Genomic DNA, 18,064 nt, shown 5'->3' on the forward strand with positions numbered 1-18,064 from the left:
GCGCTGTGGGACAGGCCTGAAATCCCTGCAACTCTGGAGGCTGAGACTGTAGGATCGCAACTTCAAGGCCAGCCTCAGCAATTCGAGACCACTGGCAAAAAGGACTGGGGTTGTAACCTAGTGGTAAAGCGCCCCTATGTTCTATCCCAGGTACCAAGGGGGGGGGGGGACAACACAAACTCCCCCAAATAAGGGGAAGGGGTAGCCCTCACCTGAAATCCCAACTACTAATTGAAGCAATTGGGTCTCAAGTTCCAAAATAATTTTTAAAGAATGGGGATGTTCTTCAGCCATAGAGCCCCCTTCTGTTCAATCCCCAGTACAAAACCCCAACAGCATGGTAAAGGCAAAGCCATATCTGTCCTTGGCTTCCTCACAGGCACAGGCGGGGGAGGAGGTGATCAATAAATTTTTATATTTCTTTTTTCCCCACTCCAGTACTGGGGATTAAACTCAGGGGCACTCTACCACTGAGTTATGTCGGTAGCTATTTGCCGGGTTCTGTTCTCCAGACTAAAAGGCTCAGGGGTCACTCTAGTTAAACTGGGCTAACTGGGCTCCGCAAAAATAACCACACAAGAGACACAAATACCTTTTTCTTTGGGGTCGCTGTGACAGCTCCTCTGACCTTAAGGGTCTGCAGGAAGAGAGAGAGCAGGAGAGCCTGGGCTGACCCCTTTTATTGAGGAGAAGCTATTCAAATGAGGCAAGGGGTCAAGTGTCAGGGGGCCGAGTTTATCTTCATGATGTCCACTGTCAGCAGGTTGATTGACACCTGGGTAGGCCACACCCAAGGGCATAGTAAGAGAAGGGGACTCACACAAGGCACTTCCATGGAAGATTCTATCCTAAACAGGGCAAGGGGTTATATTACAAAGGAACAGGTGAGCATAGTTTCACCCAGGGGGCTTTAGCAAGACACACCCATGCAGGAGACACTGACCCTTGGACCCAAGAAGGGTGGGGAAAGCTCTGCCACATTTCTGCAGCTGAGCCTCTTAGCACCCAGCCAGGGAGTATGACTCAGTCATGTGTAAGGTTGGTCTCCCACAGCTATTTATTTATTTATTGGGTCTCCCTAAATTTCCCAGACTGGTCTCAAATTTGTGATTCCTCCTGCCATAGCCTCCAAAGTCTCTGGAATTATACATATGCACCACCACGCTCATCAATAAACAATTATAATTTGATAAATGGAAGAAACTAAAAAAAATTTAAGTATACAGATTACATGTGTACACTGAAAACTCAAGTTCATGAAGACTACAAAATGAAGTGTTTCAATATTCAGGGTTAATGATATCTATCTTTATTTATTTATTTTTTTGACATATCATCCCAGGACACTACTTACCATATAGTAGCAGTCAACGAACATTTTGTTTACTGAAAAAATGTGCACATATCTTTTAGAACACTTATGATACCATAATGTAATTTTGTACCTTTTCTTTTTCAGCTAAGATAGCTTGGGGATCTTTCCATATCTACTTATTATAGCTAATGGTATTCTGTTGTATGGGTATACCATAACTTATCCCTATTGATGTCTGTGTAGGTTAAATTTTCTCTTTATAAGCAATGGTGTAAGGAATGTCATTCAATAGCTTTACTTTCTCATATATACTCATATTTATTGGGTGGTACTACATATTGAAACTGATCAAAGGGCATATATATTTACTTTTTGATAGTTCTCTATTTAATTTTTTAAGAATCTTTTTTATAAAATATATTTTTTAAATTGTAGATGGACACAATACCTTTATTTTATTTATTTAATTTTATTTACTTATGTGGTGCTGATGTTCAAACCCAGTGTCTCTGAGCTATGTGTACACTGAAAACTCAAGATTTATTGGATCTTCAGGGTCATGCCTCTGAGACTCCACTACCAAACCAACATGTAAAAGGATGTTTAATCCAATAGTAAAAACATAAAATACCACTTAAAAACAGGCCCTTTAATTATCCATTAACCTACTGAAAACCACCTTGCTTTCTTTTAAGTTTTGGCAATTCTGTGCGCAGGTTTTTGTGTGGACACCAGTTTTTAACTCCTTTGAGTCACCAAGGAGGGTGATCATGTCACAGAAGAAGAGATAAATCTAAAGAAGTGTTTGAGGAGTTCCGGAAGAAAAAGGGGGAAGTGACTTAGGACCAGTGGAGTTCATGGAATACATGATGAAAAAGAATTTCAGCATGTGCTAGTCAGAGGCACAGAGGTTTATTTATGGAAGCAGCTACATATTCAAGGGAGAATTAGTGACCTATGGGATTAAGCAAGGAATACATATTCAAGGGAGAATGTGGGCCATATCAAGAGTGAGAGATATGTTTTGGGGGTTGCAAGCTCTTCTTTTAAAGGAAACTTGGGGAGGCATGGGTATGGAATGAAATGAATTTTCAGGGGTTGTAGTTCAGTGGTACAGTGCTTGCCTAGCACATGTGAGACACTGGGTTTGATCCTCAGCATATGTGTATATGCAACTAAAAATTTTTTTTAATGGAATTTTCAGCCTCTTCTGCTTCAGTATTACAGCAGTCTCCGCCATCTGTGACTTCTTTCTGGATTATTGTCAGAAACAGAAGATGAGACTAAAAGGAGTATGATTTATTTAAGTGAGAACAAAGGAAGCAGAGTTCTCTTGCTGGGCAAGAAGCTACCTGATAGCAGGTTACCAATTAAGTTTACTGATTTGTAAGGGTTTATATAGCTACTGGGTAGGAGCAGTGATCAATATCCAAGCTAATTGGATATTGGAAAGGTGCCAAGGCTATTGGTTCAGCCTGAAATACTGATTGGTTAGCTCTTGAATCTGTAGCTTTTACTCAGGTCTGTCCCCTGACCCTCAGCCCAGGACAAAGCAGTTGGTTGGAAAGTTTGTACAGGATAATTTCATGGAGAAGCCTCTTTTGGGGGGCATTTTCTTAAGTGTCTATTTGTTTTACTATCTATCTATCTTATCTTAATCAGAAAGCTATGTAGGAATCAGTCCAGCAATCTCAAGATGGTTTCTGGTGATCTGCTCAATCTCAGGATCCTCACTAACAAGATCTTCATTATCTTATCAGTAGATAGCACTGTAAAGTTCCCCAAATTTTGGGATCCTCATGATATCATATCTTTCTTTGCTTAATCCATTTATTGGGGTGTTAATTAACAGTGCAGAGGTAGATTTACAGGAATTTGGGAGTAACAGACCTGGAAGAGACACAGACCTGGAAAAGTGTGTAGAACTTCTGAAGTCAAATTTAATTTCCTTGTCCTTCCTGTAGGTCTCCTTTCTACTTTTTATTCCTCCTATCCTAAATCAATCATATGGTAAAACCATGTTTACTTTTGTCAGACCCTGTGGATTATTGAGACTCCTTGAAGTCAGGTCCCCTACCCTTTGGCCTAGGATACCAATAACATCTCTTGGAACCCCCAAAACACATCTCTCACTCTTGATATGGCCCACATTCTCCCTTGAATATGTATTCCTTGCTTAATCCCATAGGTCACTAATTCTCCCTTGAATATGTATCTGCTTACCTAAATAAACTTATATGAAACTATAATGGTGGAAATGATACTGGAGATGGGGACTTTTGATTTGATGATGGCCCAAACTGAATATTAGTCAAAGTAAGCACAAATATACAGACAAAGCTTTAATCAGGAAAATAAAAGGAGGAGGGGGACTTTCAGGGGACAGCTCTGATTGAGAAAAGTCAAAACTTCCCAGTAATATTTATTTATCTATCTATCTATTTATCTATTTATTTATTTATTGGTACTGGGGATTGAATCCAGGGATACTTTACCACTGAGTTATATTCCCTGCTTTTTATTTTGAGACAGTCTTGCTAAGTTAGGGCCTAAGTTGCTGAGGCTGGCTTGCCATCCTCCTGCCTCAGCCTCCCAAATTGCTGGGATTACAGTTGTATGCCATTGTGCTTGGCTTAGTTGCTTTCTCATAATACTCTATGTACTTTTCTTCTTTAACTGAACAGAATCAAATAGATTTAAACTATAACAGGGAGCTAAATTTTTAGTTACTGATCTCAGCATAGCATTTAAAAATATTAGGGGAGGGGACTAAGGATGTAGCTAGGGAACTAGGATGTAGAGGGCTTGCCTAGTATCTGAGGCCCTGAGTTCAATCCCCAGCATCACAAAGAAAAAATTGTAATTGGGGGAAATACAACTGATTTTTCATGAAATTTTTGTGTTCCAAAAAGTTACAGCTGCTTCCCCTATTTGGTCTTACTCCAGAAAATGGTATTAACTGTTGCTTCTGGTCAGCTTGCACTCAGTAATATTGAATGGAAAGAAATAGGAAGTGGCCCAAAGACTGCTAAGTGCCTATTCTGACATTCATTCCTTTGTTCTTAATGAAAGAAACCTAACATTCAGTAAGCACTCTGCAGAAAAGAATAAAATACCCTTTTCTGCTTTCTTTCCTCAAAGTTTTGATCAAGACATATGTGCTAAGCAATTTTGGGAATGACTGTTCAAAGGAAGCTGACTAAATTGACAGAAGCCTCTTTTTATTCTTTTTGTCTTTTGTCCACATTTTAGATGTGATGGCCAGAGCTTGAACAACCACAGAGAGATGAAACAAGGACCTTAAATACTGATGACATGGATCAGGATGGTAGAATCAAAAGGCAGAAATCTAGGACCCTAGTGATACTGTGGAAATACTTTTTCAATACTGGACTCTTCTCTATTAAATAGAAAAACTTTTAATAACTCACTACTGTGACTACTATTTGTGTGTGTTGTGTGTGTGTGTGTGTTTTTAAGCTATGTAGCCGAACCTAGTTGTTGTTTTTTTTTGGGGGGGGTACTAGGGATTGAACTCAGGGGCATTGGACCATTGAGCCATATCCCCAGTCCCATTTTGTATTTTATTTAGAGACAGGGTCTCACTGAATTGCTTAGTGCCTTGCTTTTGCTGAGGCTGGCTTTGAACTTGCAATTCTTCTGCCTCAGCCTCCTGAGTGGCTGAGATTACAGGTGTGCACCACCATGCCTAGCTGAACCTAGATTTAACCATAATTACACTGATGGCTTTTAGAGTGACTGGCTTCTCTGATAGTGAGTGAACAGAAGGACCCGACTAAAGTTTTTTTATATTCTTTGCACTCACAAGGTTCCTCTTGACTGAATTGTCTGGTGTTAACAATTGTCTGATAAGAGCTGAGCCTAAAGTTCTTTCCACAATGGATATATTAGTGGACATTGCATTGTGAGGATTCACTAATTTTCCCACACTGGTGAACTAAGACAGCTTCTCCAAAGAGCAGTACCTTATGCAGCTACTACTGACCGGTTAGTGATGCTATTATTATGCTTGGGAATGGACTACTCTAAGCTTAAGATTCTTTATCATTATCATGAAACTTCATTATTCATGATATAAAGATCATAATCTTCTCTCCAAGATGATTTTATTATTTGACTTTCAAAGAATTCCAAAACAAGCAACATTTAAAAACTGCATCATCAATATTAAAGGGAATAAGTCTAATATCTTTCGGTGGATATTTATTGAATAGTATATATGCAGTAGTTACTGTACTGGCACTGGAGTTACCAAGTAAGACAGTTGCTATTTGGATTAATTCAGTACAGTTCAAAATGATGTGATATCTCTTCCACAGATTGTAAAACTTTGATTAATATCTTGAATTAATGAGATATTGGGGTGGGGATGGAAAATGTAAAAATGAAATGACATAATTCTGAAGGCAAGTTCTACTATTAACCAGGAAAGGATCATCCTTGCTTTCCAAAATGCTTCCTCTGTGCATGGGGGGTAGAGTTGGAGGGATAAAGGTAAGGCTAGTGGGAGGGAGGGGTAGAGCCTGTTAGGGAAAAGTATTCACTATTAACCCATACTTTAAGACAACTTTGAGAGTGGTATACTTCCAAACATCATGAGTTTTATAGGAGTCTGTTGCTATATCATTTGCAAAAAATATCAACCTGCCCCTGACTGACACAAGTCTAATGAATCAGTGGACATTATATTTGCTGATAATTTCAAAGACCTCACTTAGTCATGAGGCTATTTCTTGGAGATCCATAATAATTCATTAACACATTAAAAATTCTGAGAAGTCTTATAGTAAAGAATGCTATTTAACTCTGATCTCACTATACTGTCTAGGGTGAAATTATTTGGCTCCAAAACTAACTTCAAGGAAAGCAAAGGACAGAGAATGGAGGCAAACAGCTTCCAACACAATCCCTAAGAATTCTGATGTTGGCCAGAATAACTTTTCCTAAAGTGCTGTTTGCTTCTCAATGTATACTTTCTGATGTTCTACAGGAAGAGAACACCTCATCAAGCCATTTTGCCTTTGTGGTGATGTCTCTGATGCTGAAAGAGACCTGACTTCTGTCTGAAGGCTTCCCCACATTCATTACACTCATAGGGCTTTTCTTCGTTGTGGATTCTTATGTGCTGATTGAGGTGTGAGTTAAGTCGGAATGCTTTCTGGCACACATTACACTTGAAAGGTTTTTCTCCAGTGTGAATCCTATGATGTCGAATAAGGTCTGAGGTCAAACTGAAGGTTTTCCCACACTCATTACACTGATGGCTTTTGGAATGACTGTGGATTCTCTGATGGTGGGTGAGGAGCAAGGCCTGACTAAATGTTTTTCCACACTCCTTGCATTCACAAGGTTCCTCCTGACTATGAATTCTCTGGTGTCGATTAAGGTGAGAGCTACGCCTAAAGTTCTTTCCACAATGGATACATAGATAAGGTTTCTCTCCAGTATGGATTCTGAGATGTTCCAAAAGGCCTGCATTCTGGCTGAAGACTTTTCCACACTCTTTGCACTGATATGGCTTCTCACCAAGATGAATTTTCTGATGTCTGACAAGATGTGAGCTTCTCTGAAAGACTTTCCCACATTCATGGCACTGATGACCTTTCTCTCTAGAAAGAATTTTCTGATGTCCAGTAAGAGTAGAACTCTGACAACCTTCAGATTCACTGAGCTTTTCTCCCATGGGTACAAGTCCATGTTCAATCAGGTCTGAATGCTGGATAATTCCCTCCCTACATTCTCAGCATTTATAGTCAGTCTTCTCCTTGGGCTTAGCCTGCTCCCTTCCCAAATCAGAGTCTTCATAAAGAGCTTCTATAGGTTCAGAAATTTTCCTAGATGATTCCACTTTTCCACAAGAGTTGGTCACTAAAACAAGATTCCCGTTCTTAATCCTTGTCTCTTTACCTGAAACATTAAATATATATCACTAATTACCTGTTTTTCGGTGCTTGGGAAAAGGAATCTGCAACTAGGAGAAAAAAAATGAAATCAAGCCATGTGTGCAAAGTAAAAATGCTGTGGTTGCTTGTGTTTGTATAAAGTACATAGAATGATATATAAGAAATTGTTAATAGTGATCTTCAGGGAAGGATAGAGGGTTGCAGTGAAGGATGACTTCTTTTCAATGGTTTAAGTTTTATCATGTGATACACACCACACACAGAGAAGCTAGAAAACAAGCAAATAATTGTTTTTGACTGTACAGTCTTGAAAATGTTTCATTACATGGGGGGGGGGGACTAGCTCAATTGCAGTTCCTCAGGCCAATAAGAAAGGGATGGCACTTTAAGTGAAAATGAAGAAATGTAGATGTGATGCCAACTAGCTACACAATTTTATAAAGTAATTTAAGTCCTCTGGGCTCAGTATCCTTATCAATAAATCAAAAACCATTGAACCATAAAAACTTGAGGGCAATGTGTTCATGAAAATCCTAATCTTCTTGGACAGCAGTAACTGGTTTCTTATATAAGTTCAACAGACTTTTTATATCTCATATGACTTTTTATAATTTCATATGACTATTTCCTCCACCCCAACCCCAATAGTTCAAGAGACTAGCACAGTGCCTGGTACATAGCAGACACTAAACAAGTGGTTTTTTTTTTTTAAGAAAAATGTTTTATGAATATAGATTTGAGTCGTAAGGGTGAAATTATGTGAAGATGAAAGAAAACCTATGTTCAAACACACAGGCAGAAGGATGTGAAGGATGACGGACAGGAAAATGGCTTTTAAGGCCTGAAATATGAATAGACACGCAAAGTAAGAATGGGGTAATGGATAGACAAAATAGAAGAGTGAGACCCTAAGCGGCTCTAAAAAACACCTGAAGGTTAATCAGTGTGATCAAATGAAAGGCAGCAGATATTAACAAGTAGAGAAGAGATGGGAGCCAAAAGTAAAAGTGAACATGAAAGGATTAGTAAGAAGGCATCAGAGAAAGTAGTCACATGTGAGGAGTAGAGATATTAAATAATATAATAAATAATGGACTACACTGTGGATTAAAGCTCTTTTTAATAGAATGAAGTAATCTACACAGGATGAAGAAGTGAAAGACTAAGAGAAGGAAGGGAAGGAAACAGAAGAGATTCTTTTTCAACAATAACATGATATGTATAACTAAAAGGAAGGAGGGGGATTAAAACAAAAAATAACCGGAACTTTGAATATAAAATAACATTTCAACAGATCCAGAGGGTAAGGAACATTCTCAGGAATTTATTATCATTACATTCACTTTTTGTTTTAAAATATATACCTGTCATTGTTTATCATTTCTTCAAAGTCATTCAGAAAATGGTAGGCCCCTTTCTTTCAGCTAATTTACTCAGGAGACTCTCAGAAGAAAGGGATTTGAAGCAGACTCAAACTGAAAAGTCTAGTGGGCAATAAGTAAAGGATGACTTTAGAAATAAAATCAGCCAAGCTGGGGCTATAGCTCAGTGTTAGAGTGCCTGCCTAGCACGCATGAGGCACTGGGTTCAATCTTCAGTACCACATTAAAAAAAAAAAAAAAAGGTATTGTGTCCATCTACAACTAAAAAAAAAAAAATTAAAAAGAAAGAAAGAAAGAAAATCAGTCATTCAGCAATAGACATTTATTGAGTGTCTACTCAAGGATGGTGACTCAAAGAAAAACAAAACAAACAAAACAAAATACCACAAATAAAGTCCCTGCCCTTTTAGTCTGGCAAGAAAAAAAAAAAAGAAGTAGACCAGAAACTATAATGGAATATCATCTATTCTACGACATGAGAAACCTTGCTGCTCTGGAAGCATAACTAACCCAGACTTGGGGAAGTGATATCTAAGATATATCTTGAAGGATGAGTAGGAAGTAGTCAGGGAGAGCAGGAAAAAAATTGTTCCAGATAAAAGAAACAAGGCAAAAAAGGTTCAAAAGAGAGAAACCGAAAGGAGAAAGTAGGAAATGGAACATTGCCTGGCATGATAGAAAAATACAATATGAGTAGGTGGGACAAAAGGCAACTAATTGTCCCAATTTAGGACTGAGGGATTTCTTAGGATGTGTAACTGTCACTAAAAGTCGCAAAAAAACTGGGACAAACTGGTTATTCTAGTGAACATAAGACTGATAACAGGCCATGTGAGGCCTTTGTTAATGAAACTGGGAGTTAAGGTAGTGATTTTTATCTTATTTTAATTTTTTATTATAAAATTTTATAGAAAAATTATATTATTCAGCTTATTAAAAGGTTTTTAAGCCAGGCATGGTGGCACACAATGGTAATCCCAGCAATTTGGGAGGCTAAGGTGGGAGGACTGCAAGTTTGAGACCAGCCTGAGTAACTTAGCAAGACACTGTCTCAAAATAAAAAATAAAAAGGTTTGGGGATATAGCTCACTGGTAGAGTACCCCTGGTTCAATTCTAAGTACCATATATACAGACAAAGGTTTTAAGGAAAAGAGAAACATTAATGAATTTGTATTCAAATAATAAAGTATGAGCAGAAGGTAGTTTCAATGGAAGGGAGGAACAGAGAGAGAAAGAAGCAGGGATTATATCAGACTAAAAAGAAGAAAAGAAAAATGTAAGAAACAGAAAAAGAGGGATTTTAGTAACAAAGAAATTAAGAGTAGAATAGAAAAATCCAGGTGACATTAAGAAATAAAAGATAATTGCTATTTGGGCTGGGGTTAGAGCACTTGCCTAGCATGTATGAGGCACTGGGTTCGATTCTCAGCACTGCATATAAAAAAAATAAAATAAAGGTCCATTGACAGTAAAAAAGTATTAAAAAAAAGACAGTTGCTATTTACAATAATTTGAAGGAGATAAGAAAAAATGAGTTGGGTGTAGTGGTGCAAGCCTATAATCCCAGAAACAAAGGAGGCTGAGGAAGGAGGATTGCAAATTTGAAGCCACCCTCAGAAATTTAGCAAGATCCTCAACAACTGTCTCAAAAAAAAAAAAAAAAAAAAAAAAAAAAACCCTGGGGATGTAGCTCAGTGGTAGAACATCCCTGGGATCAATCCTCAAATAGTAGCAAAAGAAAGGGAGAAAAAAAGTAATGAAACATGTGGCCGAGATTCTCTGCCTTCAGTGGAAAACTGTACTACTTTTAAAATTCATTCCTATAGTAAAAGGGAAGAAGAGCAAGATAAAGGTCCAGATTCACCTTTTGGGGTGTTTTATTCAACTAAAATGCCTAGAGTGATGCGTATTTTTTATATCTTGATTGTGGTGCTGATTAGAAGACTATACTTTTCTCATGTTTGTGAAAACTCACTGATTGGTAGAGTTACAATGAATTCTACTGATGTAAGTTATACCTCAATAAATCTAACTCAAAAACAAAACACAAAACACCAAGGTTGGGGCTGGGGTTGTGGCTCATCAGAAGAGCGCTCACCTAGCACATGAGAGGCAATGGGTTCGATCCTAAGCACCACATAAAAATAAATAAATAAATAAAATAAAGGTTTTAAACAAAAACAAACAAAACACCAACGTTGCTCGTAGGGCCTCAAAGGGAAGTACACAGCCTCTCTCACCTCATAAGCAAAAACATGCAATTTAGTTCTTACCCTTCTCTTTCTCAGGTTTTTGAATGTCACACTTGGATAGGACCAGCCGTTCTTGCCCTCTTTTCAGAGGGGCTGCTTCTTCCACAAACATTTTTTATTTCTTTGCCTGGTTTGGGTTTTACAGATAATTAGGTACATGTAGAGATAATTAAGTACATGTAGATTTAGGAAACTTGTTGCAAAAACACTTCAAAGATAGAAAAAAGAAACCCCAAAGTGGCAAAGAAAATGGGAGGGAAATCTAGAGCACATTCAGTTTCCTTCCAGTAGGGATCAAGTAAGGCTGATGTTAAGACCTATAAAGATGAATACCCAGACAGGAAAGAAACTGAACTGTGCTCACGCCCAGCTGTCTGGGGAGAGGCTTAATTCTTGTTTTCCTGCAAAAGAGCACATCTGATTTCTATCTCCTCTTGTCCTGTTTCTCCATACTCCTGCTACAAATGCTCCAGTACAACAACCAAGTCCTCCCTACTCTCTGGGCAATGGTCCTGCACTCAGTCCTGGGACTCCTTGAGCAGGATGGCTGGGAATTGCTGGAGCACCAGCAGCTCCAGGGTCTCTTCTTCGTCTCAGGCTCAGCCACTATTGGCAGATCTTGCAGAGATGGCTCAAAGTCTCTCAAGTTCTGTGATTTCTTCATTGCACAACTGTCTGAATTATTTGTAAATGGCTCTGTCCAAGGCCTTTCCTATTTCCTTACAGCTTGAATCCTTGTTTTCAAGTAGAGTACTTGTAACAGGGACTTAAAGGCTGCTTTTGCTAAAAGTATTGACTCTTCACTTGCTCCTACAGCTATTTCCTTTGCTACCTTAAACTTTAGGTCAGATTTCTGCTCAACTCTGCATATAGACATGTTAATAAGAAGTGTCTTTTTAAATATTGGTAATGTAATATTCATTAACTCTACATTTACTCAACCTCTCTTATTTCAACCTTTCAAGCCTTAAGATATTTTCAAGAATTTTAGGATCTGCAGGCAGATCACCCCATGATGGAATCAAGGATGCTCCACTACATGGGAACAATTGTGTCATCATGGAAACCAAATTGCCTCCTCAAGTAATAACTATTTCCCTAGAGCCAGCAGGACCTCGAAGAACCAGATCTGATATAATGGTCAACCAGACTACACTTTGATTAAGACTTCTTGCTACCACTTTTTGTCTTTCTCCTATATATTCCTGAAGCTCTTGTCAGAACCCAGAAGACAAGGTTTAGGATGCTCATCTGCTTGTTTTTTCTCAGTGTAACCATACTGATTAATAAGTTTCTTTCTTGCTTCATCACCAGTTTTTCTCTTTGATTGTATTCTTGAGACACTGGGTATCTGCATCTGGTCTACTGGGGCCCAGAGAATCTAGGACTCTGGTAACATATCAATCCTCCTTCATTACCCAAAGTTTCTTCTTCTTCAGATTCAGAGGAGAAATGGAATGAGCACTCACCAATGCAGTTGCCATCCCCAATTTCAGACTGCTCTGTTTTGGAGAACTTTCTTTTGACTGTATTCTCAGGAGTACTCCTAAGAATATAATAACAAGAATCACAGAAGTAGTAATGTTAGTAGTAACAATAATAACAATAGCAATTCTTCTTGGATTTATAAGCTTTCTACTATTTATTTGGTTTTTTTTCCTAAAGTAACCATTCCTAAGCACATAAATAAAATGAGAAAACATTGTTTTAGAGAAGATTGCCATCTAACATGGCAGAAATAATAGATTTGAAAATCACCATTTTTGCAGCCCTCAAAATGAATTATTCAGTCAAGGACTACTAAAACCACTGGGTGAAAGGAGTGTGACAATAGACATTCTCAGTCTCAAAAAAAAAAAAAAAAAAAAAAAAAAACCCAAACCAATGTAACTAAGTATAGTTACAAAGGAGAAAATGGAGATATTTGGCAGTCACAAATTTACCTAATGATCAAACTTAGCAACAACAATAGTGCTTTATCATCTATACAGCATTTCTACTAAAAATGTTTACCATGAATCTAATAATGAACACTTCGAGATAAATCCAGACTGCAGCTCATTTATAACAGGCATGGGATCAAAAATAAAAGGAAGGTATTGGGAGGTTATTCTACATTAAGGAGAGCACTAAATGCAATGTGTGAAATAATAATTTTAAAAAGCTACAAATTTTTTTTTGAAAAATTCAGAAGTCTGGGCTGGGGATGTGGCTCAAGCGGTAGCGCGCTCGCCTGGCATGTGTGCGGCCCGGGTTCGATTCTCAGCACCACATACAAAGATGTTGTGTCCGCCGATAACTAAAAAATAAATATTAAAAAAATTCTCTCTCTCTCTCTCTCTAAAAAAAAAAAAAGAAAAATTCAGAAGTCCAAATGTGAATGAAAGATTAGAATGGGGTAGGCAAACTATAGCCCAGAAAACCAAGTAAAGCCTGGACCTTATTACCTTATTTTGGATTCCTTTATTATAATACTGCTACATCCATTTGTTTAGATATTGTTTACATCTGCTTTCCCAATACAATGGCAGAGTTGAGCAGCTGCCACAAAGGGTATCACCTGTAAAGCTGAAAATGTTTACTATCTAATCCTTTATAAACAATGGTTATGCCCAATTTTTATTTATTTATTTGCAAGTGCTGGGGATCAAAGGGATCAAAGTCAGGCCCTAGCACATGGTAGGTAAGTGCTCTACTGTTGAGCTACATCCCCAGCTAGATAATGGTTATTAACCCCTGACACAGAACTTTCTTAGCTGGTATGACAGTTCATGGTCACAAAAAACAATAGTCTTATTAGCAGAAAGTGAATGCTGAAACTTTCAAATGTGTGTGTGTAAAGAGTAAGAACACACAAATGTAATAGGAAATTGACAACTGCTGGTACACAAAGACATTACATGTATTATTCTTTCAGTATTTCTGAAGGATTTGAAAATTCTCAAAATGATGAGAGAGAGCCAAGTGTGGTGGCTCTGTAATCCCAATGACTTGGAAGTCCAAGGTAGAAGACTGAAAGTTCAAGGACACTCTCAGCAATTTGGTGGGGCCCTCCGCAACTTAGCAAGATCTTGTCTCAAAATAACAAGTAAAAAAATGGGCTTGATAAAAGATACAGAAAAAATAAGTAGGGATTGGGGCTGTAGCTCAGTGGTAGAGTGCTTGCCTCACACACGTGAGGGACTGGGTTCGATCCTCAGCACCACATAAAAATAAATAAACAAAGGTAGTGTGTCCGTCTACAACTAAAAAATATTTTAAAGTAAATAAATAAATAAATATTACTTGTTATATGTTCATTAAATCCAGTGTCAGAATATTCATAAATCATTACTGATGGCTTGTTATGTGCCAGTCTCTTAAGTGCTGAAGAAATAAAGGACAACTCCTTGAACCTCTACTGCTCTGTTTCTTTTCTTTTTGTGGTATTGAAGATTGAACCCAGGGCCTTTTGCATGCTAGGCAAGTGTTCTACCATTGAGCTTTATCCCCAGCCCTGTTCTCTATTTCTCAATATATATATATATATATATATATATATATATATATATTTTTTTTTTTTTCTCCCAGTACTGAGGATTGAACCCAGGGTCATTCTTCCACTGAGCTACATCCCTAGCACTTTTTAATTTTTGAGACAGGATCTTGCTAAATGGATGCGGTTGGCCATGAAATTGTGATCCTACTTTAGCATACCAAGTAGATATAATTATAGGCATGTGCCATTGCACCTGGTTCAATAAATCTTAACTGTTATTAACTGTTTACTATAAAGAAGCAATTATAGTTCAGTGGATTAAGTGTCTTGATGAAGGCAAGCATAGGATGCTAGAAGAGAAAAATGGTAAAGTACCTGTTAAATCTCAGTAACAGGTCAGAAAAGGCTTCATGGAGATGAGTGAAAGTTAGATAAGAAAACAAGGAAAGGGTTTTTAGACAGAGAGAAGTCAACATAGAGTTGTTGGCCTTCAGCACAGTAGTTATAATGGCTACAGAAAGATTATGGGGAGCTGGAACCCTAGGAAACATTTATATGTAAGAAGAAAAGTGAAAATAAAGAGTATCTAGTAGGACAATAAGGTCTATTTCTGTAGATATGGTCTGATAGCAAGAACCTATGCCACTGGACGCAGTGGGGCATGCCTGTAATTCCAGCAACTCAGGAGGCTGAGACAGGAGGATGGCAAATTCAAGAATTTAGCAAGACCCTCAGCAACTAAGTGAAACTCTATATCAAAACAAAAAATTAAATGGACTAGGGATGTATGTTCGTGGTAAAGTACCCCTGGGTTCAATTCCCAGAACTACCACCCCTCCCCCAAAAAGGAAAAGATAAAAAAAACAAACTATGTCTTATGCCTATGTCTTATGCCTTCTAATTCAGCCCTGTCACTTACAAGCCATGTCCCCTTATCTTCCTAGAGACTTAGTTAACTTATTTGTAAAATGAAGATGATATCTAATTCACAGAGATTTCAGGTTAAATGAGAAAATAATGAAAAATGATTATTATTAGCCAGAAAATATGAGTTTGGTATTATAATAGTTAATTTTGGGTCGACTCTGAGCCACAGGATGCCCAGATATTTGGTACTCTACCACTGAGCTACATCCCTATTCCCCTTTTTATTCTGAGGCAGGTTTCAGTAAGTTGCTCAGGCTGGTCTTGAACTTGAGATCTTCTTGCCTCAGTCTCCTGAACAGCTGATTTACAGTCATGTACCACTACACCCAACTATAACAACTCTATTTCTATATATCTATCTACTGATTGTTCAATATAGATATTAGTTCTGTTTCTCTAGAAAGCCCTGACCAATACAGGTATATTGTGTATGATATGGTTGATTTTTATGATTAATTAAATATATTAGCATAATACATAATCAGTAATTAACAACCTGTTTTGGGGGAGAGTTCCATCTACCTAGCTATTTGTGTCAGAAAACTGGCTACTCTCTCCTCCTTTTATAGTTCATGTATCTGATTAAGTTTCACTGATTCTATTGCTTAGATATCCCTCAAATCCAACCCCTTCTCACTATCCCCCTTTGCCACCACCTTCTCTTACTCAGACTACTACAACTAGTCTTTCTGCTACACCAATCTATTTTCTACATTGCCATCAGTGATCTTTCTAAGAAGGATATGAAATATTGTGTCTGTATTGTGTCTATGTCTGTTACATCTAATGGCTCATCATTACTCTTAAGAGCAAGTTCAAAATATTTAATGTGCTTTAACTTTTCTTATGACCTACTTTGCTTATGAATTACTCTTAGTTCTTCAGGCTTGCAATACTCTTTCTTGCTCCTGGGTCCTTATATATCCTACTCCTACTGCCTAGCCTATATAGCTATTCTATCTGCTTCCTATTTATTGATTCACTTAATCCTCAGACAAACTTATAAAAAGTAACTTCTTCGCTCTCTTCCCTCACCCTCTTTTGGTATTGGGTATTGAACCCAAGGGCACTCCACCACTGAGCTATATCTCTAGCTCTTTTTATTTTATTTATTTTGAGACTAAGTCTTGCTGAGGCTGATCTCAAAATCCTTCTGCCTTGACCTATAGAACTGCTGGGATTACAGGCTTGAGTGGCCATAGCCAACTTTAACCTCGCTGTATAGAGGAGGAAACTGAGACATGAAGAGGTGAAGAATTTACATAAGGTCCCAAAGCTGAACCTCAGATTTCCTCTAATTTCCCTTGCATCCACAGTACAACAACCTTGGCTTATCTTTGCCTTCTCTTATATTTATACCCTACATTTGATCCAGTAGCAAATATTACTGACTTTACTTTCAAAGCAGACAAATAATCTGACCACTATTAACAACATCTACCACAATACTGGTCCAAAACTATCTTTATCTCCCACTTGAATTATTTGCAAGTTTTTTTTTTTTAATGAAAAACTTGACATATTTGCAAGTTTTTTTTTTTTTAATACTCCTAAATGTTGTTTCCTGATTATACTCTTGCCCATCCACAATCTATTCTCATCATGAGTTCCCAACTAGAGAAGCTTTAAAACATGTCAGATTGTTTTGGGTACTTAACCACCCCCTACACACACACACACACACACACACACACACACACAATAATAATTCACATTTTTCCTCTGCTTTATCTCCAAAATCAACAAGAAAAGACCAAATTTTTTATATATTCGATGCCCATTTTTTCCACACCCTCCTCTACCTAATCCATCATTCCTATAAATGTCATCCTTATTCACTGTGCTCCAACCGTTCTGGTTTCCCTGTTATTCCCCAAATATGTCAAACAAGTTCCAGCTTTAGGCCTTTGAGCTTGCTGTTCCTTCTCAGATTTCTGCTCAAAGATTATCTTCCAAGTGAGGCCCTCCTTTACTACTTATCTAAAATTGCGCTCAATGCAAGAAAAATATACAGACGGTTATGATGGTTAACAAGTCCTCTCATAGGCCTCAGTGTTGATACCTGCCGCCACGTATCCAGCTTCCAATTCTCAGCAACTCGATTGGGGAAGGCTTCTTTGCATCCATCTACAGTTGGCCATTCTTAAAACCTCCATGCCACAATTCTGCCCTAACCCGAGCCCAATCACCACTCACCGACCAAGGGCCCACAGAGGTAGCCAAAAGCTCTGGAAAACGTTTCTAAGCTTTTCAGAGTGTCAGCTCTCGCTCCCAGGAGCACTTTCCTCTCCACTCTAGGATCGTTGGAGGACCTTGACTCTGTGGTGTCCTGCGTCCGCCTCGCTAGAGAGATTTTAAAGCAACCCTGCTCATCAAAGAGGAGAGTGGAATGTGAGCTTATGTTGATATTCTGTTTTTGCTGTACCTGTTTTCATTTTAAAGCGCGAACTTATTTTAGTCTTGCAACGGGCCAGCTCAGTTGAATGTTAGCACAAATAGCCAACATTTCCACTTTGCTCACTTAAATAAATAAAACAAGCTCACACTTCACATTTCTTCCCAATTACAAAAAAAAATCATCAATGACAATAATTAGTGTCAAAATATTTTGAAAGTTAAATTGAACAATTAAGATATTTGAATTGAAAGGTTTGAAGTGATTAAAAAAAGTGTCTGTTATCTTAGGAAAGCGTCATAAAAAAATCCCTTGAATGTAGGTTTCAGAGAGGAAAAAAAATCTATATTATATTATTTTACCAAAATATATTCTATAGCAGAGAATAGA

General features: G+C 37.9%; 1 protein-coding gene across 1 annotated transcript; it reads right to left on the reverse strand.

Moving 5' to 3' along the window:
• Positions 1 to 1,345: 1,345 nt before the first annotated feature.
• Zscan26 (zinc finger and SCAN domain containing 26) lies at positions 1,346 to 17,559 on the reverse strand. The gene is given in 3 exon segments (XM_077801655.1): positions 1,346 to 7,243; positions 12,344 to 12,420; positions 17,342 to 17,559. Coding segments are annotated over 3 exon segments (1,044 nt in total). The 5' UTR covers positions 17,407 to 17,559; the 3' UTR covers positions 1,346 to 6,341.
• Between the last annotated feature and the right edge of the window lie 505 nt (positions 17,560 to 18,064).

This window comes from Urocitellus parryii, chromosome 8, assembly GCF_045843805.1.
Source record: "Urocitellus parryii isolate mUroPar1 chromosome 8, mUroPar1.hap1, whole genome shotgun sequence".
Lineage (NCBI taxonomy): Eukaryota > Metazoa > Chordata > Mammalia > Rodentia > Sciuridae > Urocitellus > Urocitellus parryii.